Genomic DNA, 19180 nt, shown 5'->3' on the forward strand with positions numbered 1-19180 from the left:
AAGGTGAGGGGTGTGTGTGCTGGGTTAAGCCATGCTCCTCCGCTGGCACCCTGTTGCTGAAACAGCTACGCCCATTTTTCTCTGTGCCCATGCCCTCCTTTGCTTGCCCTGTCTTTCTGCCTCTTCCATCTCCTACCACTCCACATGTGACAAGAGGAATAACCAGGCCCATGTGGCCCTGTCTTAGGAAAGACAGCTGCTGAACCTCCCCCGCAAATACCTCCCCCTATCCCCCCTCTTCCTTTGGCCCCTGCTCTAATTCCTTTGCTTTCCCCTCAGTCCCGGTCTCCCCACAGTCTCTGTCCTCAGGGGCCTCCTGGCCTGACCTTGTTCCCATCACACACACCCCCCCCTCGTTCTTCCTCAGGCTCTCTCCTGCTCCTCCTCCCAAGGATGGGGCTGTCTGCTAAGAAGTATGGCCTAGATCCCGGAATTCTCCAGTTCAGCCAGATGAGATGCCTCCCAAGATTAGGAAGGAGGGTGCTGGGATGGTTGGGAGGATGCTGGTGTGTGGGGGTGACCAGGAAACCAAGACAAAGGAGGTTGGGGGTAGGGTGGAGAGGCAGAGGGTGCCCTGGGTGAAGCAAGAGGGTGAGAAAGCATGTCAGGCTGGGGACCATGATGGTTGGATGGACCTGAGGACAGGTTACAGTAGGGAGGGAAACACTGTCACCAGACAGAAAGGGAACACTGTTTCTAAGTCCCTGTCCTGTGGAACGGGAAAATTAGGAGAGACCTCAGAGAAGAGTAGGGACACAGGCTAGGCAGTGAGAGTGGGTGGTGTGGGGTCTGAGCGGTGCTGTGGGCCTGAGTCGCGAGGAGATCAGTTGATGGGCCTTTCCTGCACGCTGTCATCCCTAAAGACAACTCTTCATCCTTCCGGCGAGAACCGAGTCCTAACCCAGTGGCCGGCCCAGGCCTCAGGCCCAGCCTCTGCCCCTCCCTGGCTTGGGGCTCCCGTCCTGGGCCGGACACACACCTCCTGGTCCAGCCGCCCTGTGGCCGCCGGCAGCGGGGGGGCTCCAGACCCGCCTCTCCTCCCTTCTTCGCGCCCCCTGGTCCCTCCCCTCCCCCTGCCCCCTTCGCTCCCCCTTCCCCTCCAGCCCCTCCCTCCTCCCCTGCCCGGTCCCAGCCCCTCCCTCCCCTCCCCCACTCGCGATCCGGGCCGCCGCTGCTGGGCCGGACCCCCCGGGCTCAGCCCGGCCCCTCGCCGAGCCGCCGCCGCCGCCCCGTTTGCTGAGGAGGAGGCCCCCGACCGGGGCGCCGGGCGCGGGCATAAAACGGGCCAGAGCCGGCGCCTGGGGCACTAGAGCCGCGTACGGCCCGGGTCAGCGCCCGCCCGCGCTCCTCCCGGCCGCTCCTCCCGCCCGGCCCGGCCCGGCCGGCGCCGACTCCGCAGCCGCCCGACGAGCCCCTCGCCGCACTGCCCCGGCCCTGGCCCCGGCCCCCTCCTGCCGCACCGCCCCCGGCCCGGCCCTCCTCCCACCTCCCTCCTCCCTCGCCCGCTCCCTCCTCCCTCCCGCCTCCCCAGCTGTCCCGTTCGCGTCATGCCGAGCCTCCCGGCCCCGCCGGCCCCGCTGCTGCTCCTCGGGCTGCTGCTGCTCGGCTCCCGGCCGGCCCGCGGCGCCGGCCCCGAGCCCCCCGCGCTGCCCATCCGGCCCGAGAAGGAGCCACTGCCCATTCGGGGAGCGGCAGGTAGGTGGGCGCCCCGGGGGAGGCGCGGGCGGGGAGTCCGGCGCGGGGCAAGTCAGCGCCCGCCCGGAGGGGGCGCCGGGCGCAGGTGGCTCGGCGCGGCGGGCGGCCTGGAGGGGTGGGCGGGGGCCGCGGGGCGCGCAGTTCTCGGGGACCTAGGGCCCGGCCAGCGGCGCCCGGGGCGGGCACACGGCAGGAGGAGCGGGACAGCGGCCGCCAGCCAAGCCCGTCCCCGCAGGCTGCTCCTTCGGCGGGAAGGTTTATGCCTTGGACGAGACGTGGCACCCGGACCTCGGGGAGCCCTTCGGGGTGATGCGCTGCGTGCTGTGCGCCTGCGAGGCGGTGAGTGGACCCTGCGGCCGTGGCCCGGGCCCTTGCGGGTGGGGCAGCGCTGGGGTTCTGGGACGTCGGAGTGGACTGCGAGCTCTTGAGGAGAAAGAAGAGAGTCTGCAGATATTCGGGATATTTTTCTGGCAGAGGAAGAGGGGAGGAAGCGCCTCCTTCAAGTCTCAGGTGTTGACTGTTATTGATCCCTCACTATGTGTCAGGCTCTGTGCCAACTCCATTTCGTCTCTGACTTAACTCCTATTACAACCCTGCTAGATGGATAGTTATTATCCCCATTTTTCAGATAGGGACCCTAAGGCCCAGAGAGGCTAAGTAACTTGTGTAGAGTCACGCAGCTTCTAAGTAGCAGAGGGTCTGACTCCGTGGGACCACTCTGCTCTGGTCCCGTGACGTTCCTCGCCTCGCCTTTGGGTCTCACCGATTAGCCTCTTGCACTCACTGAGTTTTCCCGTCTTCTCTGCGAGCAGCCTCAGTGGGGTCGCCGCACAAGGGGCCCGGCCAGGGTCAGCTGCAAGAACATCAAACCCGAGTGCCCAGCCCTGGCCTGCGGGCAGCCACGGCAGCTGCCCGGACACTGCTGCCAGACCTGCCCCCAGGGTAAGGCCCGCTCCGCCGTGAGGGGAGGCGGGCAGGGCCAATACTTGGTCCTGAGCCACACAGATGGGGTGGATGGAGCGGCCAACTGGCCTTCCCAGTGCCCAGCTGAAGCCCGTGTTCCCCGCCCCCGGTGCAGAGCGCAGCGGTCCCGAGAGGCAGCCGACCGGCCTGGCCTTCGAGTATCCGCGGGACCCCGAGCATCGCAGCTACAGCGACCGTGGGGAGCCGGGCGCTGAGGATCGGGCGCGTGGAGACGGCCACACCGGTAGGCGGGGCCCGGGTTGGGGGTGGGGGTTTTGAGGTCGTGGTTGGGGCCGGGCTAGCGCAGCCAGCGACGGTACTAGGGACATCTTCCCTTGCAGACTTCGTGGCGCTGCTGACAGGGCCGAGGTCGCAGGCTGTGGCACGGGCCCGAGTGTCGCTGCTGCGCTCCAGCCTGCGTTTCTCCATCTCCTACCGGCGGTGAGGAAGGGGAAGGAGGAAGAAAGGGTCGCCTGGGGGCCCCAGGAGGGAGAATTGGGAGAGGCTGGAGGGGCTGCTTCTGGCCGAGGCTCAGAGTCCTGCCTCAAGGGACCCCTCATTCCCAGGCTGGACCGCCCTACCCGGATCCGCTTCTCGGACTCCACTGGGAGCGTCCTGTTTGAACACCCTGCAGCCCCCACCCAAGATGGCCTGGTGAGATGATGCCATTTATGAGTACTTATCCAGTCTGGGCACTGTGCTGGGGCATGCTCTGCATTGCCTCCTTTGGTCCTCATAACAGCCCAGTGGGAGGAAGGCACTGACATTATGATGCCCATTTTACAGATGAGGGAACTGAGGCTCAGTAGCAGAATGTGATTTGCTCAAGGTCACAAAGCTAGTAAGTGGTGGAGCCAGGATTTGGACTCCAGCATGTGGCTCCAGGGCCCCTTCTTAAGCTTCCTAGGAGGGCCTGGGGGCTTCTTTTCATGTACCTTCCTCCCCAGAGCTGGACCTCTCAGCTGGCCTGTCCTGCATACTGTCTCAGTGGGGCCTTCTTGTTTCTCTGCTCCAGGTCTGTGGGGTGTGGCGGGCAGTGCCTCGGTTGTCTCTGAGGCTCCTTAGGGCAGAACAGCTGCATGTGGCACTCGTGACACCCACTTACCCTTCAGGGGAGGTCTGGGGGCCTCTCATCCGGCACCGGGCCCTGGCTGCAGGTGAGGGGAGCTAATGGCCCCTGGACGTGAGGTTCTAAGTCTTCTCTATCCCCAGGAATGGAGTGGGCTGAGGAGGGGACTTTCTGATAGGCTTTCATGGTCCTCCCTCCCTAGAGACCTTCAGTGCCATCCTGACCCTGGAAGGCCCCCCACAGCAGGGCATAGGGGGCATCACCCTACTCACTCTCAGTGACACAGAGGACTCCTTGCATTTTTTGCTGCTCTTCCGTGGGTTGCTGGAATCCAGGAGCGGGGGTAAGTGGAATGGGAGAAGAGCATGTGAGGAGGCTAGGGAGAACCCCCTCTCTCAGAGCTGTCCACATGTGCAGCTGTTGCAGGACCAGCCCAGGTTCCCTTGCGGCTCCAGATTCTGCACCAGGGGCAGCTATTGCGAGAGCTCCAGGCCAATGCCTCAGCCCAGGTGAGTGAGGGTCTGGCTCTTGCTGCCACCTGCTCTGGCCTCTCGCTGCGCCCACCATACCCTGTTCTGTCCCCAGGAGCCAGGCTTTGCCGAGGTGCTGCCTAACCTGACAGCCCAGGAGATGGACTGGCTGGTGCTGGGGGAGCTGCAGATGGTCCTGGAGAGGGCAGGTGGGCCAGGGCTGCGCATCAGTGGACACATTGCTGCCAGGCAGAGCTGCGATGGTGAGGCACGGTGGGGCCTGGAACCCTAGGCACACACAACTGAGAGGCACAGACAAGTGCTGAGGGGAACTAGGGCGGGCTGAGGGTATGAATGGCTGTGGGCAAGCCCACCTCCACCTATCTTGCCCCCTGCAGTCCTGCAAAGTGTCCTTTGCGGGGCCGATGCCCTGATTCCAGTTCAGACGGGTGCAGCTGGCTCAGCCAGCCTTACACTACTAGGAAACGGCTCTCTGATTTACCAGGTAAGAGTCAGGGGCTGCAGGAGGCGGGAGAGGGGCAGGGCAGGCTGGGGCTTGGCCTGTGGTGGTTCAGGCCCCATGCCTTCTCTGCCACTCCAGTTTGCCCTCCCCAACCCTGTCCACCAGGTGCAAGTGGTAGGTACAGGCAGTGAGGTGGTGGCTGTGACACTGGAGACCAAGCCTCAGTGGAGGGACCAGCACACTGTCCTGTGCCATATGGCTGGACTCCAGCCAGGGGAACACACGGTGAGTGCTTCAGGCAGAGCTGGGCCATAGGGCCCCTGCCCCAGAGCTGGCGCTGAGGGGCTCTGGGAAGCCAGGTTGGGAGCTGGGATGTTCAGCATCACTCACTCACTCACAGGCTCTCTCACTGATTCATTGATTCCCTGGACACATTTTGAATGAGCCTCGGGCTAGGGACTGGAGTACAAAGAAAATCAGGTGTGACCCCTGTCCTTAGCCAGCTCACACCAAATGGGTGGAGTTAGATGGAGATCAGCAGAGTAGATCATATAATAAATGTGATAGCAATGGCTGCCACTTATTGATCCTTTCTATGTGCCATGTACCACACTGGTTGCCTTACTTACATTACTTTTGGCTCTCACAGTACCTGTTTTATAGACGATGAACTGAAGGATCAGAGAAGTTAAGTAACTCCTCAAGATTGTTACGTAGGTAGGAAGTGGCAGAGAAGGGACTTGAACCTGGGCCTGCAAGATTACTATAACATGTGTCCAATGTTACTGGTGTGTGGAAGTGTGTCTGGGTATAGTAGGGGCTCAAGACATGGGAAGGATTCAGAATCTTGGGCTTGTGTGGAGGCTGAGGAGGGGTTCATCTGGGATCCAGCAGGCTGCAGCTAGGGCTCACCCTTCCCTGCCCCCAGGCTGTGGGTGTCTGCCCTGGGCTGGGTGCCCGAGGGGCTCATATGCTGCTGCAGAATGAGCTGTTCCTGAATGTGGGCACCAAGGACTTCCCAGATGGAGAGCTGCGGGGGCATGTGGCCGCCCTGCCCTACAGCGGGCACAGCGCCCGCCATGATAGTGAGTGCCCCAGGGGTCTGCCTGCCCTTTGGTGTCCTCTAAACTGTGACTCAAGCATGTGAGGGATGGTGCCAGAGGGCCCGAGCCTGGTGTGTCTTTCTCTGTGCTTAAGCTCCAGGTTGGCATCTGGAGAAGGTGGAGATGTACAGGGTGGCCCTGCCTGCAGATGCTCCCTGTTGCCATGGGGCGGGGGTCTAAAACTTGCTGTTCCTCAAGCCCTGGGCCTATGGACGGTGTCTGCCACCTCATGGAGTCCGTGTTGGGGGAGATGGGGAATGCTGGGATTCAGTGGCTGCTCCAGGCCACCTTCTCATCTGTTACCTCTCCTTTGTCTGGATCCAGCACTGCCTGTGCCTCTGGCTGGAGCCCTGGTGTTGCCCCCTGTGCAGAGCCAGGCAGCAGGGCATGCCTGGCTCTCCCTGGATACCCACTGTCACCTGCACTATGAAGTGCTGCTGGCTGGGCTTGGTGGCTCAGAACAGGGCACCGTCACTGCCCACCTCCTTGGGCCTCCTGGGATGCCAGGGCCCCGGCGGCTGCTGAAGGGATTCTATGGCCCGGAGGTGAGGACATGATGGTGGGAGGCAGCTTAGAAAATGTCTGCTTTTTAGCATGCGGGGCTGTGCCTCATGTGCCTGTGGCACGGAGCTGACTTGGGCTCGGGGGTCAGACAGACCTGGGTATGAATCTGACTCAGCTTTTTATTATCCATTCTCCTTCCTGCGTCCTTCTCTGGTGGGATCTCTTGGTTAGGATGTAATATCCTGGACCTCGACAGGGATAGGAGGCGATGGAACAAGCCCCCTGAAGTGGGGCAGGTTGCCATGGACTTGGAGTCAGAGAAACCTGGCTTCTGAGCTCCACACCATCGCTGATGGGCTTTGCTACCCTAGAGACCTTATTTAACCTCCCTGTGTCTCAGTTTCTTCATCTGTGAATTGGGAAAAGTAGGCTTAGCCATAAAGTACCTTATTCCCATCCCTTATCCTGTCTACTCACAGGCCCAGGGCGTGGTAAAAGACCTGGAGCCTGAGTTGCTGCGGCATCTGGCACAGGGGACTGCCTCCCTGCTGATCACCACCAAGGGTAGCCCCCAAGGGGAGCTGCGAGGGCAGGTATGCAGGCAGTGTGGGCCAGTGGGGATGTTCATAGTGGTTGGCATTGTGTGCCCCTGTGCTAGTCACTTGCTCTCTCTGAGCCCTGGGGTGGGGGGTAGTATCACACTTCTTGGCTGGTTGGGAGGATGAAGCCAAAGTACAAAATGAGGCTGGCAGTAGACCTCCCTTTGCCTGTCAACTGGATGACTGCTCTGGCTCGTACGTACCATCCTCCTGGGGCACAGAGGTGCCGAGGCGTCTCAGGCTCTCCGGCTGGCTGCGCTGGTGAAGATGCGAGGGGGAGCCCAGGCGCTGCCTCAACCGTCCTCTCCTTCCAGGTGCACATCGCCAACCAATGCGAGGTGGGCGGCCTGCGCCTGGCGGCCGCAGGAACCGAAGGAGTGCGGGCGCCCGGGACCCTGGATGCAGCGGCGCCCGCACTGCCTGGGCTGCCAGCTGTGCTGGACCCGGACGCCCCCGCGCCCGCCAAACCTGGCGGCCCTGGGCGGCCCCGAGACCCCAACATGTGCTTCTTCGAGGGGCAGCAGCGCCCCCATGGGGCTCGCTGGGCGCCTAACTATGACCCGCTCTGCTCGCTCTGCACCTGCCAGGTAGGAGGCCCCGGAAGAGCGCATTGGGGCCGGGGTCTGGGGCAAGGGGCTCTGGCACCCCTCTCAACCCCGCCCCCGCTCCCTGCAGAGACGCACGGTGATTTGTGACCCCGTGGTGTGCCCGCCGCCCAGCTGCCCGAGCCCAGTGCAGGCGCTGGACCAGTGCTGTCCTGTGTGCCCGGGTGAGCGCCCTGCAGGGGTGGAGAGGGTAATGGAGGGTCCACTGGTGGGGGATGAGGCCTCTAGGGAGGGAAGGAAGAGGGTCACCCTCTGCCTTCACTATTTCTTTGGCTCCACAGAGAAACAAGATGTCAGAGACCTGCCGGGGCTGCCGAAGAGCAGGGACCCCGGAGAGGGTAAGCTGGAAGCGTGTGTGCAGGGGTAGGGGATCCAGAGGAGGTGTTGAGTGGGACCAGGAGGGGGACAGGAGGATGAGAGTATATGTGGGGTGGGGGACCTGGGGGTGGGTGGGTTGAGGGGCACGGTTCCCAAGTGACACCTGATAGGCTTCATTAGAGTTATTGGTCCCCAAGTGGGCCCTGGGTTAGACTAGTGTGGGGTTGGCCTGAGGCTCAAGCTTTGGTTGTGGGCCCAGCCAATGAACTCACTACTAACGGCAGCTGGGCACTGTCCCCCACCAGGCTGCTATTTTGATGGTGACCGGAGCTGGCGGGCAGCGGGTACCCGGTGGCACCCCGTCGTGCCCCCATTTGGCTTAATTAAGTGTGCTATCTGCACCTGCAAGGTATGGCTGCCCAATCTTCTCTGGTGCCATAGCCCAGCCGGATCTGCAGAGATGGGGAGGGGGCTGCCAGGAAAGGAAAGCCCAGCCTTGATGAGGAGGGCTCAAGGATCAAAATAATATGAGAAAAGAGCTTTGGGCTTTTAGAGTTGGTTCCCTGTAGGACGAGGGCAAAGGCTGACCTGGGTGTGATTCTGGCTCTGTCGGCTGACTAGCTCCACGTAACCCTGGGCACTTCTTGTACCTCCCTGAGCCTCGCTCTCCTCTCCTGCAAGCAGATACAACAGCACCTACCTTGCAGGGCTACAGTGAGATTGGGCTCAGGTAGATAAAGCACCAGTCCAGGGCCTCTGAGTAAAAGGCCGTGGATATATTACATTTGAGGTCTGGGCAAAGAGAGGGAAGAAGCAGGAGGCTGAGGTGCACCCCCTCCTTCCTGACACCCCTCACTCAACGGATCCCTACAGGGGGGCACTGGAGAGGTGCACTGTGAGAAGGTGCAGTGTCCCCGGCTGGCCTGTGCCCAGCCTGTCCGCGCCAACCCCACTGACTGCTGCAAACAGTGTCCAGGTGAGGGGGATGGGTGCTGAGGCCTCTGGGGGAGGGGATGCGTGGTGAGGCTGGATGGAGGGGACTTCTCAGCTAATTCAGCATTTAGTGAACACGGCTCCATGCCCAGCCTGGAGCCAGGGCTCTAGACGCTGTGGAAAGAATGTGCATGTACTAGTAGGCTGTGATGGGTTCCAGTTCCTGCCCCATCCATCCATCCATCCATCCGTCCATCCATCTGTCCATCCCCTACTAAGTGACAGAAACTACTAGGTGCTGGAGATTCAAAGACAAATAAAACCTGGGTGGCCCTCACAGAGCTCACATCTGCTGACCTTGTCTTCCTTTCCTCCCTTTCTCCCTGCCAACAGTGGGGTCAGGGGCCCACCCCCATCTGGGGGACCCCATGCAGGCCGATGGGCCCCGGGGCTGCCGTTTTGCAGGGCAGTGGTTCCCAGAGAGCCAGAGCTGGCACCCCTCAGTGCCTCCCTTTGGGGAGATGAGCTGTATCACCTGCAGATGTGGGGTAAGTGGGGAGTGGGAGCCTGGCCTGGAGAGGGGATACCTTCCCAGGGAGGGCAGGCGCCTGGGGATGAGCCTCCCCAGAGAGGCTGAAGACTGCTGTGGCCCAGTGCTTCTGGGGACCCTCAGGATCTGCTCTGTCCTGCACCAGGCAGGGGTGCCCCACTGTGAGCGGGATGACTGTTCACTGCCACTGGCCTGTGGCCCAGGGAAGGAGAGTCGCTGCTGCTCCCACTGCGCACCCCGGCAGTGTAAGTGAGGGGTCTAGAAGCCAGGGGAGGGAAGAGGGCACCTGCCATGTGCCAGGAATAGCGCCCTCTGCTTCACAAGCGCCATTCCATTCCACCCTCCCAGCACCCTTTTGGGCTTGGTATTGGTTACTTTTCTTTACAAAGGAGTTTTCTGAAGCTCAGAGCAATTAGGTAACTAGACGAAGGTCACACAGCTGGTGTGTGCTGACTTGCTTAGAAAAGTCGGACCTTTCTGGAACCAGGACAGAGATGCTCTGCTGTGCCCCGATGCCACTCTGTTCCCTCTCTCCTCCTCCAAAATTCACTCCCTTCGTCTCCAGCAGCCCCAGAGACCAGGACAGTTCCAGAGCTGGAGAAAGAAGCGGAAGGCTCCTAGGGAGCAGGCAGAAGGGCGCATGACCAAGAGGACCGGGCCTGGGCTGGGGGAAGGAGTGGCGCGAGGACCCCACAGTCTCCTGTGGGAAACACAGTGCCTCTGGCTCCTCTTTTCTGCTCTTCTCCCTCCCCCACTACCTCTGGGAACCACATCTCCACAAGCGGGAAGGGCAGCCAGGGCAGACCAAGGCCGTGTCCACTCCAGTTCCTGCTCCGTCACCCTCCAGCCTCTGCCTTGGAAGTCAACCCCTTTCCTTCTGTACATAATGTCACTGGCTTGTTGGGATTTTTAATTTATCCTCACTCAGCACCAAGGGTCCCCCCAATTCACTCCTGCTGCCCCTGAGCTGAGCAGAGTCATTACTGGAGATTTTTGTATTTATTAAAACATTTTGTTTTTTCAGTCTTTGGGCTAAAGCTTGTTTCTTTGTGGCTAGGGACCTGGGTTGGCTCCAGTGGAGAAGGGTCTGAGAGTAGGAGAGGGGAGAGAGGAGCTCTGGCTCCAGGGCCTTCCCTCTGATCCTTGGGGCGTGGGAAGAGAGCTGGACAGCAAACAGGATGGAGAGCCTCAAGAACTCAGGCAACCTGAACAGGATTTAGACGTGAGTTTCATTTCCACTGGCCTACCTGTAGTTGGCATTTTTGCTGACCCCATGTTTGAAGGTGCTCCGAAGAGAGAAACACAAGTGTCCCCAGCCTTGACCTTCTTTGTCTAAAGTGAGGCAAACCCTCTCGTTATTCTTTTCTGGACACTAGTTGTGGTCTGGACCAGCTCGGGGGCAAATCTGGATCAGAGTGGCTTGGAATCAGCCCTGGTCCAGTTCTTGGCTGAACTTATCTTGGGACCAAGTGATGTACAGAATAAGATAAGACCCCTCGCCCCTTTCTCCGGTTCCTGCCTTCAGCACCTGGGCGTTTCCACAGTCCTCACAGGCTCCAGGGAGATCAGAGTGCCAGGGCAGAGAGCTATCAGTCCACGTACCTGCAGATCTACCTTTTGTATGAGCAATGTGGGAGACAATGAAGATGGAACTTTACAAGCTAGTGGGGCAGTGGGAAGGGGAACTCGTTGTCTTCCTTAGAGTTAGGCATACCTATGTGCTTAAGCAGCTATTGTCTTAGCTCATTGAAGCATCAGGTTCCAGTTCTGTTACCTAGCTGAGTGAGTGAACCTCCCTGAGTCCCTGTTTCCTTTCTGTGAAACAGATACCGACCTCATTCGATCAGAACATGTGAATCACGCAGCTCAGTGCCTGGCACATACTAGATGGAAAGGCACTCTAGCTGAGGTAGGATTTCTAGAACTGGTTTGAAATGAAAGGCAGGGAGAAATCTGAGGAGGAGAGTGGCAGTGGACTTTAGTTACATGTGGCGTGATATTCTGCTGAATGCCCAGGGGGCGTGGGGAGGCCCGAGGGGAGGAAGGGATGATAAGAATGGGCGTAACTGGACTTGTCTCAGAGCCCTGGCTGTCAGTAGGGGGATCATGAGGGTCAGATAGGGAAGAAAACGCAGCAGGATCGGCACGGGGCTAAAAGCAGGGAACTAAGTACAGCGCCAGGCGTGGTGTGATGGAGGATTTGGCCCAGAATTGGATGTGCTGCCAGTACTGTCCTCCCTTATGACAGAGTTTGGTGGGAAGAAGGGTTGAGAAGGGAAATTTTGATTCTTAGCTTTAACTTAGTTTGCTACTGATGCTCACAAGACTAGAGGAACGGTAGAGGCAGGGGCTTACCTTCCGGATCCCGCCCCGCAGGCACCTAGCAGTCCTTCAGAGCAAGCGGCAGGGGAATCAGCTGAGCAAGTGAATGCACGGCTAGTGGGTCCACGCAGGGCATTGTTCTCCTGAGACAAAAGTCCTGGAAACACCTCTTCCGTCACAGCCTGCTTTCCAACCAAAGCTGGCCAGTCCCCAAGGCTCTGCTGGAGCCCCAGGAGGTCCATGGAAGTCCAGCCCTGCACAGCATGTGAGGGATATATGTCAGACATTGGAAACCCTGACCTGCAGAGACCTCAAGAGGGCACCCCTTCCATTCCCCTTTAGGCAACTGCACAGCCTCAAAGAGCCCTTTTCTCTTCTGAAAACCAAATACAAAAAACCCTAAAACAACAACAAAAACAAAACCCAAGGAGAAGCCCATTTTCCTGGGTAGAATATTTTAGTGTCACAAAACAACAAAAGTTACTGGTAGGACTTAAAATTTCATCTCTAACCCTGGGTCAGTCAGGTCTTCTACTCTGCAGAGGGTTTGACAGCCTCAGCTTCTCCAGCGGAAAGAGATGGAGGGTGATACCCAGGGGTTCTGTTTGGCCGGAGGAGAAAGGGGAGTGGTTCTGATACACCTGTCTTTTGAAGTGAAAATGCCCTCACGTGCAGCCCTCCGTTTTGCCAGTTTCTACTTGTGACACCTTCCATACATTCTGCAGTGACACTCCTTTGCCATCTTTTCTGTGCCATGTCCAGACTTTGGTATATCAGATGACGAGCAGCCACTGAGACCTGTTGCGTGATGGCACTACCAGCATCTACCAGTTCACTTTGCGCCAAGTCACGAGAGCAGAGTCTGTCCAGGAATTTGAATAATTCATGGCAATGACTTAAGAAAAGTAGTTTTCAAACCTGTTCATAGACGTGTGAAGGTGCCTCTGGGCAGAGGGAGAAATGGGGGCTGGGGAGAGTGGAGCCGCTCAGGGCTTGTGGGAAGTCCAGGGCCCCGACTCTACTTCCACCTCAGCTGCTCTGCTTCTCAGATTGCCTGCATTCCAAAGAAGAGTTGGTTGCTTTCAAAAACGTTTCAGTACATCTGTTTTATTGTATTTCACCCTTAGTCTTTTTTTTTTTTTTGAGGAAGATTAGCCCTGAGCTAACATCTGCCAACAATCCTCCTCTTTTTGCTGAGGAAGACTGGCCCTGAGCTAACATTGGTGCCCATCTTCCTCTACTTTATATGTGGGACGCCTGCCACAGCATGGCTTGCCAAGCAGTGGGTAGGTCCCACCTAGGATCTGAACCGGTGAACCCCGGGCTGCCAAAGCGGAACATGTGAACTTAACCACTGAGTCCGTGGGCTCGCCGCCACCCTTAGTCTTTTATAAAAATAATGAGAAATAGAAAAACAAAAGCGTGACACAACAAAGGTGACAGAAAGGAGAGGTCTAATAAAATAATAAATTTGGGACAAAGAGGGAGTTTACCAGGTGTGCTGGAGAGGACATATTTTAGCTCATCAGATTTTAGGTAGTCAAAGATGATGTGTGAAGGAAAAAAATGTACAGAAAATGTACGGAATATTGGAAATATGTTGTTAAAGATGACAAAAGGGGAGCAATTCTTAAGGACTGTGTAATAATTATAGTGTTCTGAGAATGGAGCCACTTATACCATTGTTCAGCTTTGATATATGTTGTCATGAACAAAGGGGGCTGCCAGAATTATTTTTGCTCATCATAAAAGTAAATTATTATGAAAAATTATGGGAATACACAAATGTGTGAGGAAAGAAAGAAAAATTCACCTGTTAGAAAGAAAGAATTGCAACTCCTGGATAACCGCTAATAAAGAATCACTGAGGGCCAGCCCTGGTGGCCTAGTGCTTGAGTTTGGCGCACTCTGCTACAGCGGCCCGGGTTTGGTTCCTGGGCGCAGACCCACACCACTGTCTGTCAGTGGTTGTGCTGTGGTGGCAGCTCACGCACAAAACGAGGAAGACTGGCAAGAGATGTTAGCTCAGGGCAAATCATCCTCCACAAAAAAAATTAAAAAAAAAATCACTGGGTATTTTTCTAAGATTTAGTTTGCTGGGCCCTAGCCCCAGCTCCAACTCTGTCCCAACTCTGGCTCCTGCCCCTGCAGCACCTCTGTCTCCACTGTCAAGTGGCTGACTGTCCTCCACTCAGTTGAGGGTATTTATATGATAATTTCTGGGGCTGGAGCACACCTAAATCTGCACAAATAGGGAAAGCAGGAGATGGCACTTAAGGGAAATCTGACTCTTTGTATTTAAAATGGCAGGGAGGCAATCCCCCCAAAATTTGGAAAAAATTCTCACCAACTCAGAGAAGTTGGCCGGCATTCAGTGATTTGATATTCAGCAAATTGTCTAGAGCCCACCTGTGGGGGTCCCAGCTCCTCAGCTGTGGGCTTTGGGCAGGCCTGGAAGTTAACCCATCCTCACATGGGCTGCAAAGGTTGGCCAGCGGGGCTGCAGTTTGAAAACCTCGCTGAATACCACTTAAAGGGGCACCACGCAGAAAACACAAATAGGCCCCTGGAAATGCTGAGGAAAGGTGTTAATGTGGAAGAAGGGGAGCAAGGAAAGATCAGGGGGAGGTGCCCGGTGGACTCATCCTGGAAGGGCAGGCTCCAGATGCTGGAGGACAAAGGACGTCCTAGTCTCCCCCAGCAGCTCCTGCAGCTGGAACCAGACCAGCCCCAGCTTGTCTTCCACGGGAGCAGGGAGCCCCCGGGGGAGAGGCTCAGCACCTCTCCTTCGGGCCCTCCACCCCCAGGTCCCAGGAGATCTAAATCAGATTTACTTTAGGGACTCATTCCCCTCTCCCCTTGACACTGCACCTGCTGGCTGATGCCTGAAATTCCTTTAGCAGAGGTTTTCCTCCCACAACTGGAAGATGGGAGTTTTAAAATGCTAATGATTGGTTACGGTATTGAGTCATCTGCTAAAGTATAATCTATCAGCCAACAAATGTAAATGATTATTGTCAGATCCTGTTCCTTTTGGACAAGGGGAGGGTTAGAGAAAAGGTAGAGGATGTGGGACTGAAGGGCGAGGAGGTAGGAAATGAGGACTTCACAGCCAGACGTCCAGGCAGGGACGTTGACAAGGGCCGTGGTATTTACCTTCAACAGCTGTGTGGAGAATAGTTGCTGTGTGAGGAGGAATTTCTGTTCTGAACATCTGTGCACTCTCCCAGCTTAGCGGGAACTCGGCCCGCTATGATTCACATCAACTGTGTTTTTCATGACTTTTAAAGGCTTTTTTTTTAAAGCAAGGCTGACATCATTCTGAAGGAACTTTTCTTCTCATAGGTTCCTACTGAGGTATCACTTAGGTTCCAACCGGGGTGCCCCTGGGAACGGCACCAGGAAAGACCTTCAGAAGTAGCTTTGTGCCCTCCGCTCCTCCAGAGACAGATAAACGAGGGGACTTCCTGACAGGGGTAAAAGAAGCAGTGTTTTATTTTTGTCTGATCATAAATGTCATGATTCTTCACTGGAAAACTTTGGGAAAACAGAACAGTATAAAGGAGAGGAAATTTAATGTTAATTACTTAATAAAATTAAAACACCAACTCAAATAATCCTTATTCACCTCTGATTTTTTTCCCCAATCTTTTTTCTGAACATAAACATACCATGATTTATTTGAACAGTTCAGATGGTATTTCTAGTGAACCAGCTTTTTTAATTATAAAAATAATGTTTGCTTGAAGTAGAAAATTTGGTTAAAGAAAAAAACCCAGGAAAAATGCTTTGTAGAAAATACAAAGCTTTTTTGAAGTGTTTTCTTCCTTCTGCGGGTTTTGTTGAGTTTATCCCGTGTTTATTGTTTTATATCCCTCTTTTTATCGGAGTTTTAAAAGGGCCAATGCCTGTTTTTCCACATCTAGGTGAAGCCAGACAGAGGCTGAGGTGAAATCCCACAGCCTGAGTGCCCTTTGGGAGGATAAACTTGGCCCTCGGTCCAGTAGGATAACGGCAGGGCAGATGGTTGGCCCCTCGGATGGAGAAGGAATGAATTTAGACACCTACAATGAACCGCAGTCAGGAGCAGCGGGGAGCCATGAGGGAGCTGGAAAGTGGCAGTCAGAGGGAGTCAGAGATGCGACGCCAGGGGGGGAGGGGCCTCTCCCCCTGAGAGCTGCTCCAGAGCTGGCCGGGCTCTCTCCACATAGCTGTGGTTACCTTAATAGTTTGCAACATGTGTATTCATTTTCGTTGCCAAGAAGACTCAGCTGAGTGGATTTGGGCTCAGTCGATGACATTCTGAGGAGAAGGGAGGCAGTTGAAGACGGGGGAGGAGAGACCAGAGGAGCAAGAAAAGCCTGCTTTGCTGTGACCCTTCCAGTCGCTTGACCTCTGACTCCTCAGTTTACTTGCTTGTGAAATACTTCCCAGAAATATGGCGAGGCTTGAACTAGTAGCAGCTTAGTATAGTGGTTTGATCCAAGCCTTGACGCTTTTTGGCGTGTGACCTTGGCCAAGTCATGTGACATAGCTGAGCCTTGGTTTCCTGCAAAATGGTGATAATAATGGTTATCTGCAAGATTGTTATAAGGACTATAGAAAGGTACGTAACATGCTTGGCATATAGTTGGCATTCAATGACGTCACTGTCATTGGATCTGATGGGTGTGAGAATCACTAGGGAGGTGTAAAGTGCCACGCACGCCCATGAAAGGGTGAGGTTATGTTGGGGTAGAGGAAACTGAGTGCTCTGGCCTCCATTATGTGACGGGACAACAATGATTACTGGGGGCGTGAGCACAGCCTTCCCACTGTCGAGGAGAGTCCTTCGTAGCCAGCCTAAACCTCACTCTCCTTTCCCAGCCTTTCTTGCTGGGAGTGAGGCCAGGCCCAGTCTACCTAATCCAGGGGCGAGAAAGGCAGGGTGCAGGGGTGAAGGGTCTAGGGCCGGAGGCGGTGGAGGTCGAGGAGAAGTGTGCAGCAGTGTATGTGGGGTGACAGGGAGGTGGACACGTGAGCACACAGACCCTAACATGTTGCTGTGGCCTGTGTTTATGGGTTTCCTTTAATATTTTTCAAGACAAGAATAAAAAATGGAATTCCTTTTGTGCGGTAAAATACATATAACATAAAATTTACCATTTTAACCATTTTTACATGTACAATTCAGTGGCATTAAGTACATTCATAATGTTGTGCAACCATCACCACTACCCATTTCCAGAACTTTCTCATCATCCCAAACAGGAACTTTGTACCCGTGAAACGATAACTCCCCAGTCACCCCCAGTTCCTGGTAACCTTTTTTATACTTTCTGTTTCTATGAATTTGCCTATTCTAGGCACTTTATAGAAGTGGAGTCATACAATATTTCCTTCTGTGTTGGACTTATTTCACTTAGGGTAGCGTTTTCAAGGTTCATCCGTGTACTAGCGTGTATCAGAATTTCATTCCTTTTTAAGACTGAATAATATTCCATCGTATGCATGTTCCACATTTTGTTTATCCATTCACCTGCTGATGGATATTTGGGTTGTTTTCACCTCTTGGCTGTTATGAATAATGCTCCTATGAACACTGGTGTACGAGTACCTATTGGAGTCCCTGCTTTCAATTCTTTGAGGCTCTATCTAGAAGTAGAATTGCTGGATCATGTGGTGATTCCACATCTCACTTTGGAATTCCTCGTTAAGTGCCTTTGGCTGTGCATCTTTTTTTCTTGTTATGATTCTCAAATCCTCTCATTCTGTTATAGTCTTTCTCTCTCTTTATTCCATGCCATTGATTTGTTGGAGCAACTGGATTATTTGTCTCTTCAGAATGATCCACACTCTAGATTGATTTATTGCCTTCTCAGAGTGTCATTGAAGTTGTTTCTCCATCCCCTCTATTTCCTATAATCTGAAAGTTAAATATACAGTCTTGATTGGATTCTGGTTCAAGTTTTCCACGGGAATATTTCATAGGGGTGCTCTGTATTTCCCATTGGATCATATCGGGAGGCACGGACTGTATTTCTTAAACTGCTCTGCTCTGAGAGTGAACCAGCTGGGTGTCCGGGCTTATTAGCGTTAGAGTTCTCGGAGCTGCATTTCACGGGAAAGGAGTGGGGTCGGGAAGGATCTGTCAGCGGGTGCAGTGCTCCTTCTTCAGGCTCCCTGGGGAGAGCATCCCCTTTCCCACCCAAGCATCCCTCAGGACCTGGCCCGGCCCAGGGATCTGAGATAAGCTTTTGGTCCCTCAGAGCCTCTGTAGCGCACCAGGTGAGGCTGGGGAGAGGGGAGAGCTGCACCCTGGACTGAAGGGGAAAATAAAGGGTGAGAAGAGAGGGCCCCGTGCCTATCTCTGGGCTTTGTGCCCAGGGGATGTTTGCCTATAGTGATGATGGGCTATGGATGAAAGGAAGAAAGAACAAAAAAGATATTGTAGATAAATGCTGGTGAGGATGTGGAGCAACTGGAACGCTCATACACTGCTGGCAGGATGAAAGATGGTGTACAGCCACTTTGGAAAACAGTTTGATAGTTTCTTAAAAAGTTAGGCACATATTTACCATACATTGGAGCAATTCCATTCCTACGTATTTACCCAGTGAAATGAAAACCTGTGTGTGACTGTTTATGGATGCTTTATTAATAGCTGTCAACAAGGGGGAACAACCCGAATGTTTTCAACAGGTGAAGAGATGAACGGACTGTGGTGTTTCAGTCAATGGAACAAAGCTACTTGGCAATGAAAGGTAATGAATTACCAATACGCTCACCAACGTGGATGCATCTCAGATTTATTATGCTCCGTGAAAGAAGCCAGACTCAAAAGGCTACATACTGGATGATTCTATTCACACGACATTTTAGAAGAGGCAAAACTCTGAGGGACTGGGCTGGGGGAGAGGTTGACTACACAGCAGTACAGGGGCACTTTTTTGGGTGATGGAACTATTCTATCTTGATTGCAGTGGTGTTTACATGACTGCGTGCATTTGTTGAAACTCTCAAAACTGAATACTAAAAAAGGTGAATTTTATTGTACGTAAATTATACCCTAATACAAATTGGCAGAAAAAACCAGTAGTGGAGTGATCATTTGTCATTTTGAGGCTGCCAATCAAATCTTCTGACCTATTAGCTTCCGGATCTGCCATCTATAGGGTGATAGATCACCCTATTATCTCCCAAATCACCTGGGTGACCATCTGGCTCAGAGATCACCCACCATTTCTGAGTTCTCCACTCAGAGAGGTCTTGATACGAGCATGCCCACTGCCCATAGTGTAAACCAAAGGGACCACTTGTCCCTCTCCCGGGGACAGCTGTGAGTGGGCAGGTGAGTTGGGCTCAACTAATTGGACACCTGTCCTGTGATTTTGAATCTTGAGAATGTGTGACCAAAGGTTTGAGGATGGTGGCAGGTGAGTTTCATTGTATTAACATCAGAGGCATGTGGACAGACGGTCCTTGCTGAGACCTTGGCATTCTTCATACTGCTCTCGAGAGATTCCCGCTTCCTCCTCCTCATTCTACCAATTCCTATTTTGCTTACAATGGGTAGAGTGGGTTTGCAACTCAAGAAACTTGATGAT

At 54.8% G+C, this 19180-nt stretch overlaps 1 protein-coding gene across 14 annotated transcripts; it reads left to right on the top strand.

Annotated features, from left to right (window-relative positions):
• Positions 1 to 1190: 1190 nt before the first annotated feature.
• On the top strand, positions 1191 to 10298 carry CHRD (chordin). Of its 14 annotated transcripts, none has more exons than XM_070583356.1 (23): positions 1191 to 1695; positions 1931 to 2034; positions 2508 to 2637; positions 2774 to 2902; positions 3000 to 3099; positions 3225 to 3312; positions 3674 to 3815; positions 3930 to 4070; positions 4154 to 4236; positions 4313 to 4460; positions 4596 to 4702; positions 4826 to 4945; positions 5589 to 5745; positions 6088 to 6308; positions 6747 to 6860; positions 7181 to 7453; positions 7542 to 7635; positions 7753 to 7809; positions 8095 to 8198; positions 8663 to 8765; positions 9116 to 9270; positions 9418 to 9517; positions 9841 to 10298. In XM_070583356.1, the coding sequence occupies exons 1-23, from the start codon at positions 1548 to 1550 to the stop codon at positions 9891 to 9893; spliced, it is 2871 nt and encodes a 956-aa protein (XP_070439457.1). In that variant the 5' UTR covers positions 1191 to 1547; the 3' UTR covers positions 9894 to 10298. The 14 variants fall into 14 exon arrangements, 10 of the variants coding, with proteins under 10 accessions (XP_070439457.1, XP_070439456.1, XP_070439455.1 ...); XM_070583355.1 differs by having other exon boundaries at positions 1213 to 1695; positions 9838 to 10298; XM_070583354.1 differs by having other exon boundaries at positions 1302 to 1695; positions 4145 to 4236.
• Positions 10299 to 19180: the final 8882 nt, after the last annotated feature.

The sequence above is a fragment of the Equus przewalskii genome, chromosome 18 (genome assembly GCF_037783145.1).
Source record: "Equus przewalskii isolate Varuska chromosome 18, EquPr2, whole genome shotgun sequence".
Lineage (NCBI taxonomy): Eukaryota > Metazoa > Chordata > Mammalia > Perissodactyla > Equidae > Equus > Equus przewalskii.

Excerpts from the sequence above, each read along its gene's own strand:
- CHRD (XM_070583357.1), top strand. The coding sequence starts at position 1,548 with ATGCCGAGCCTCCCGGCCCCGCCGGCCCCGCTGCTGCTCCTCGGGCTG. Across the intron at positions 4,946-5,588 it reads TCCAGCCAGGGGAACACACG|GCTGTGGGTGTCTGCCCTGG; the intron begins GTGAGTGCTTCA and ends CCCTGCCCCCAG. Across the intron at positions 5,746-6,087 it reads GCACAGCGCCCGCCATGATA|CACTGCCTGTGCCTCTGGCT; the intron begins GTGAGTGCCCCA and ends GTCTGGATCCAG.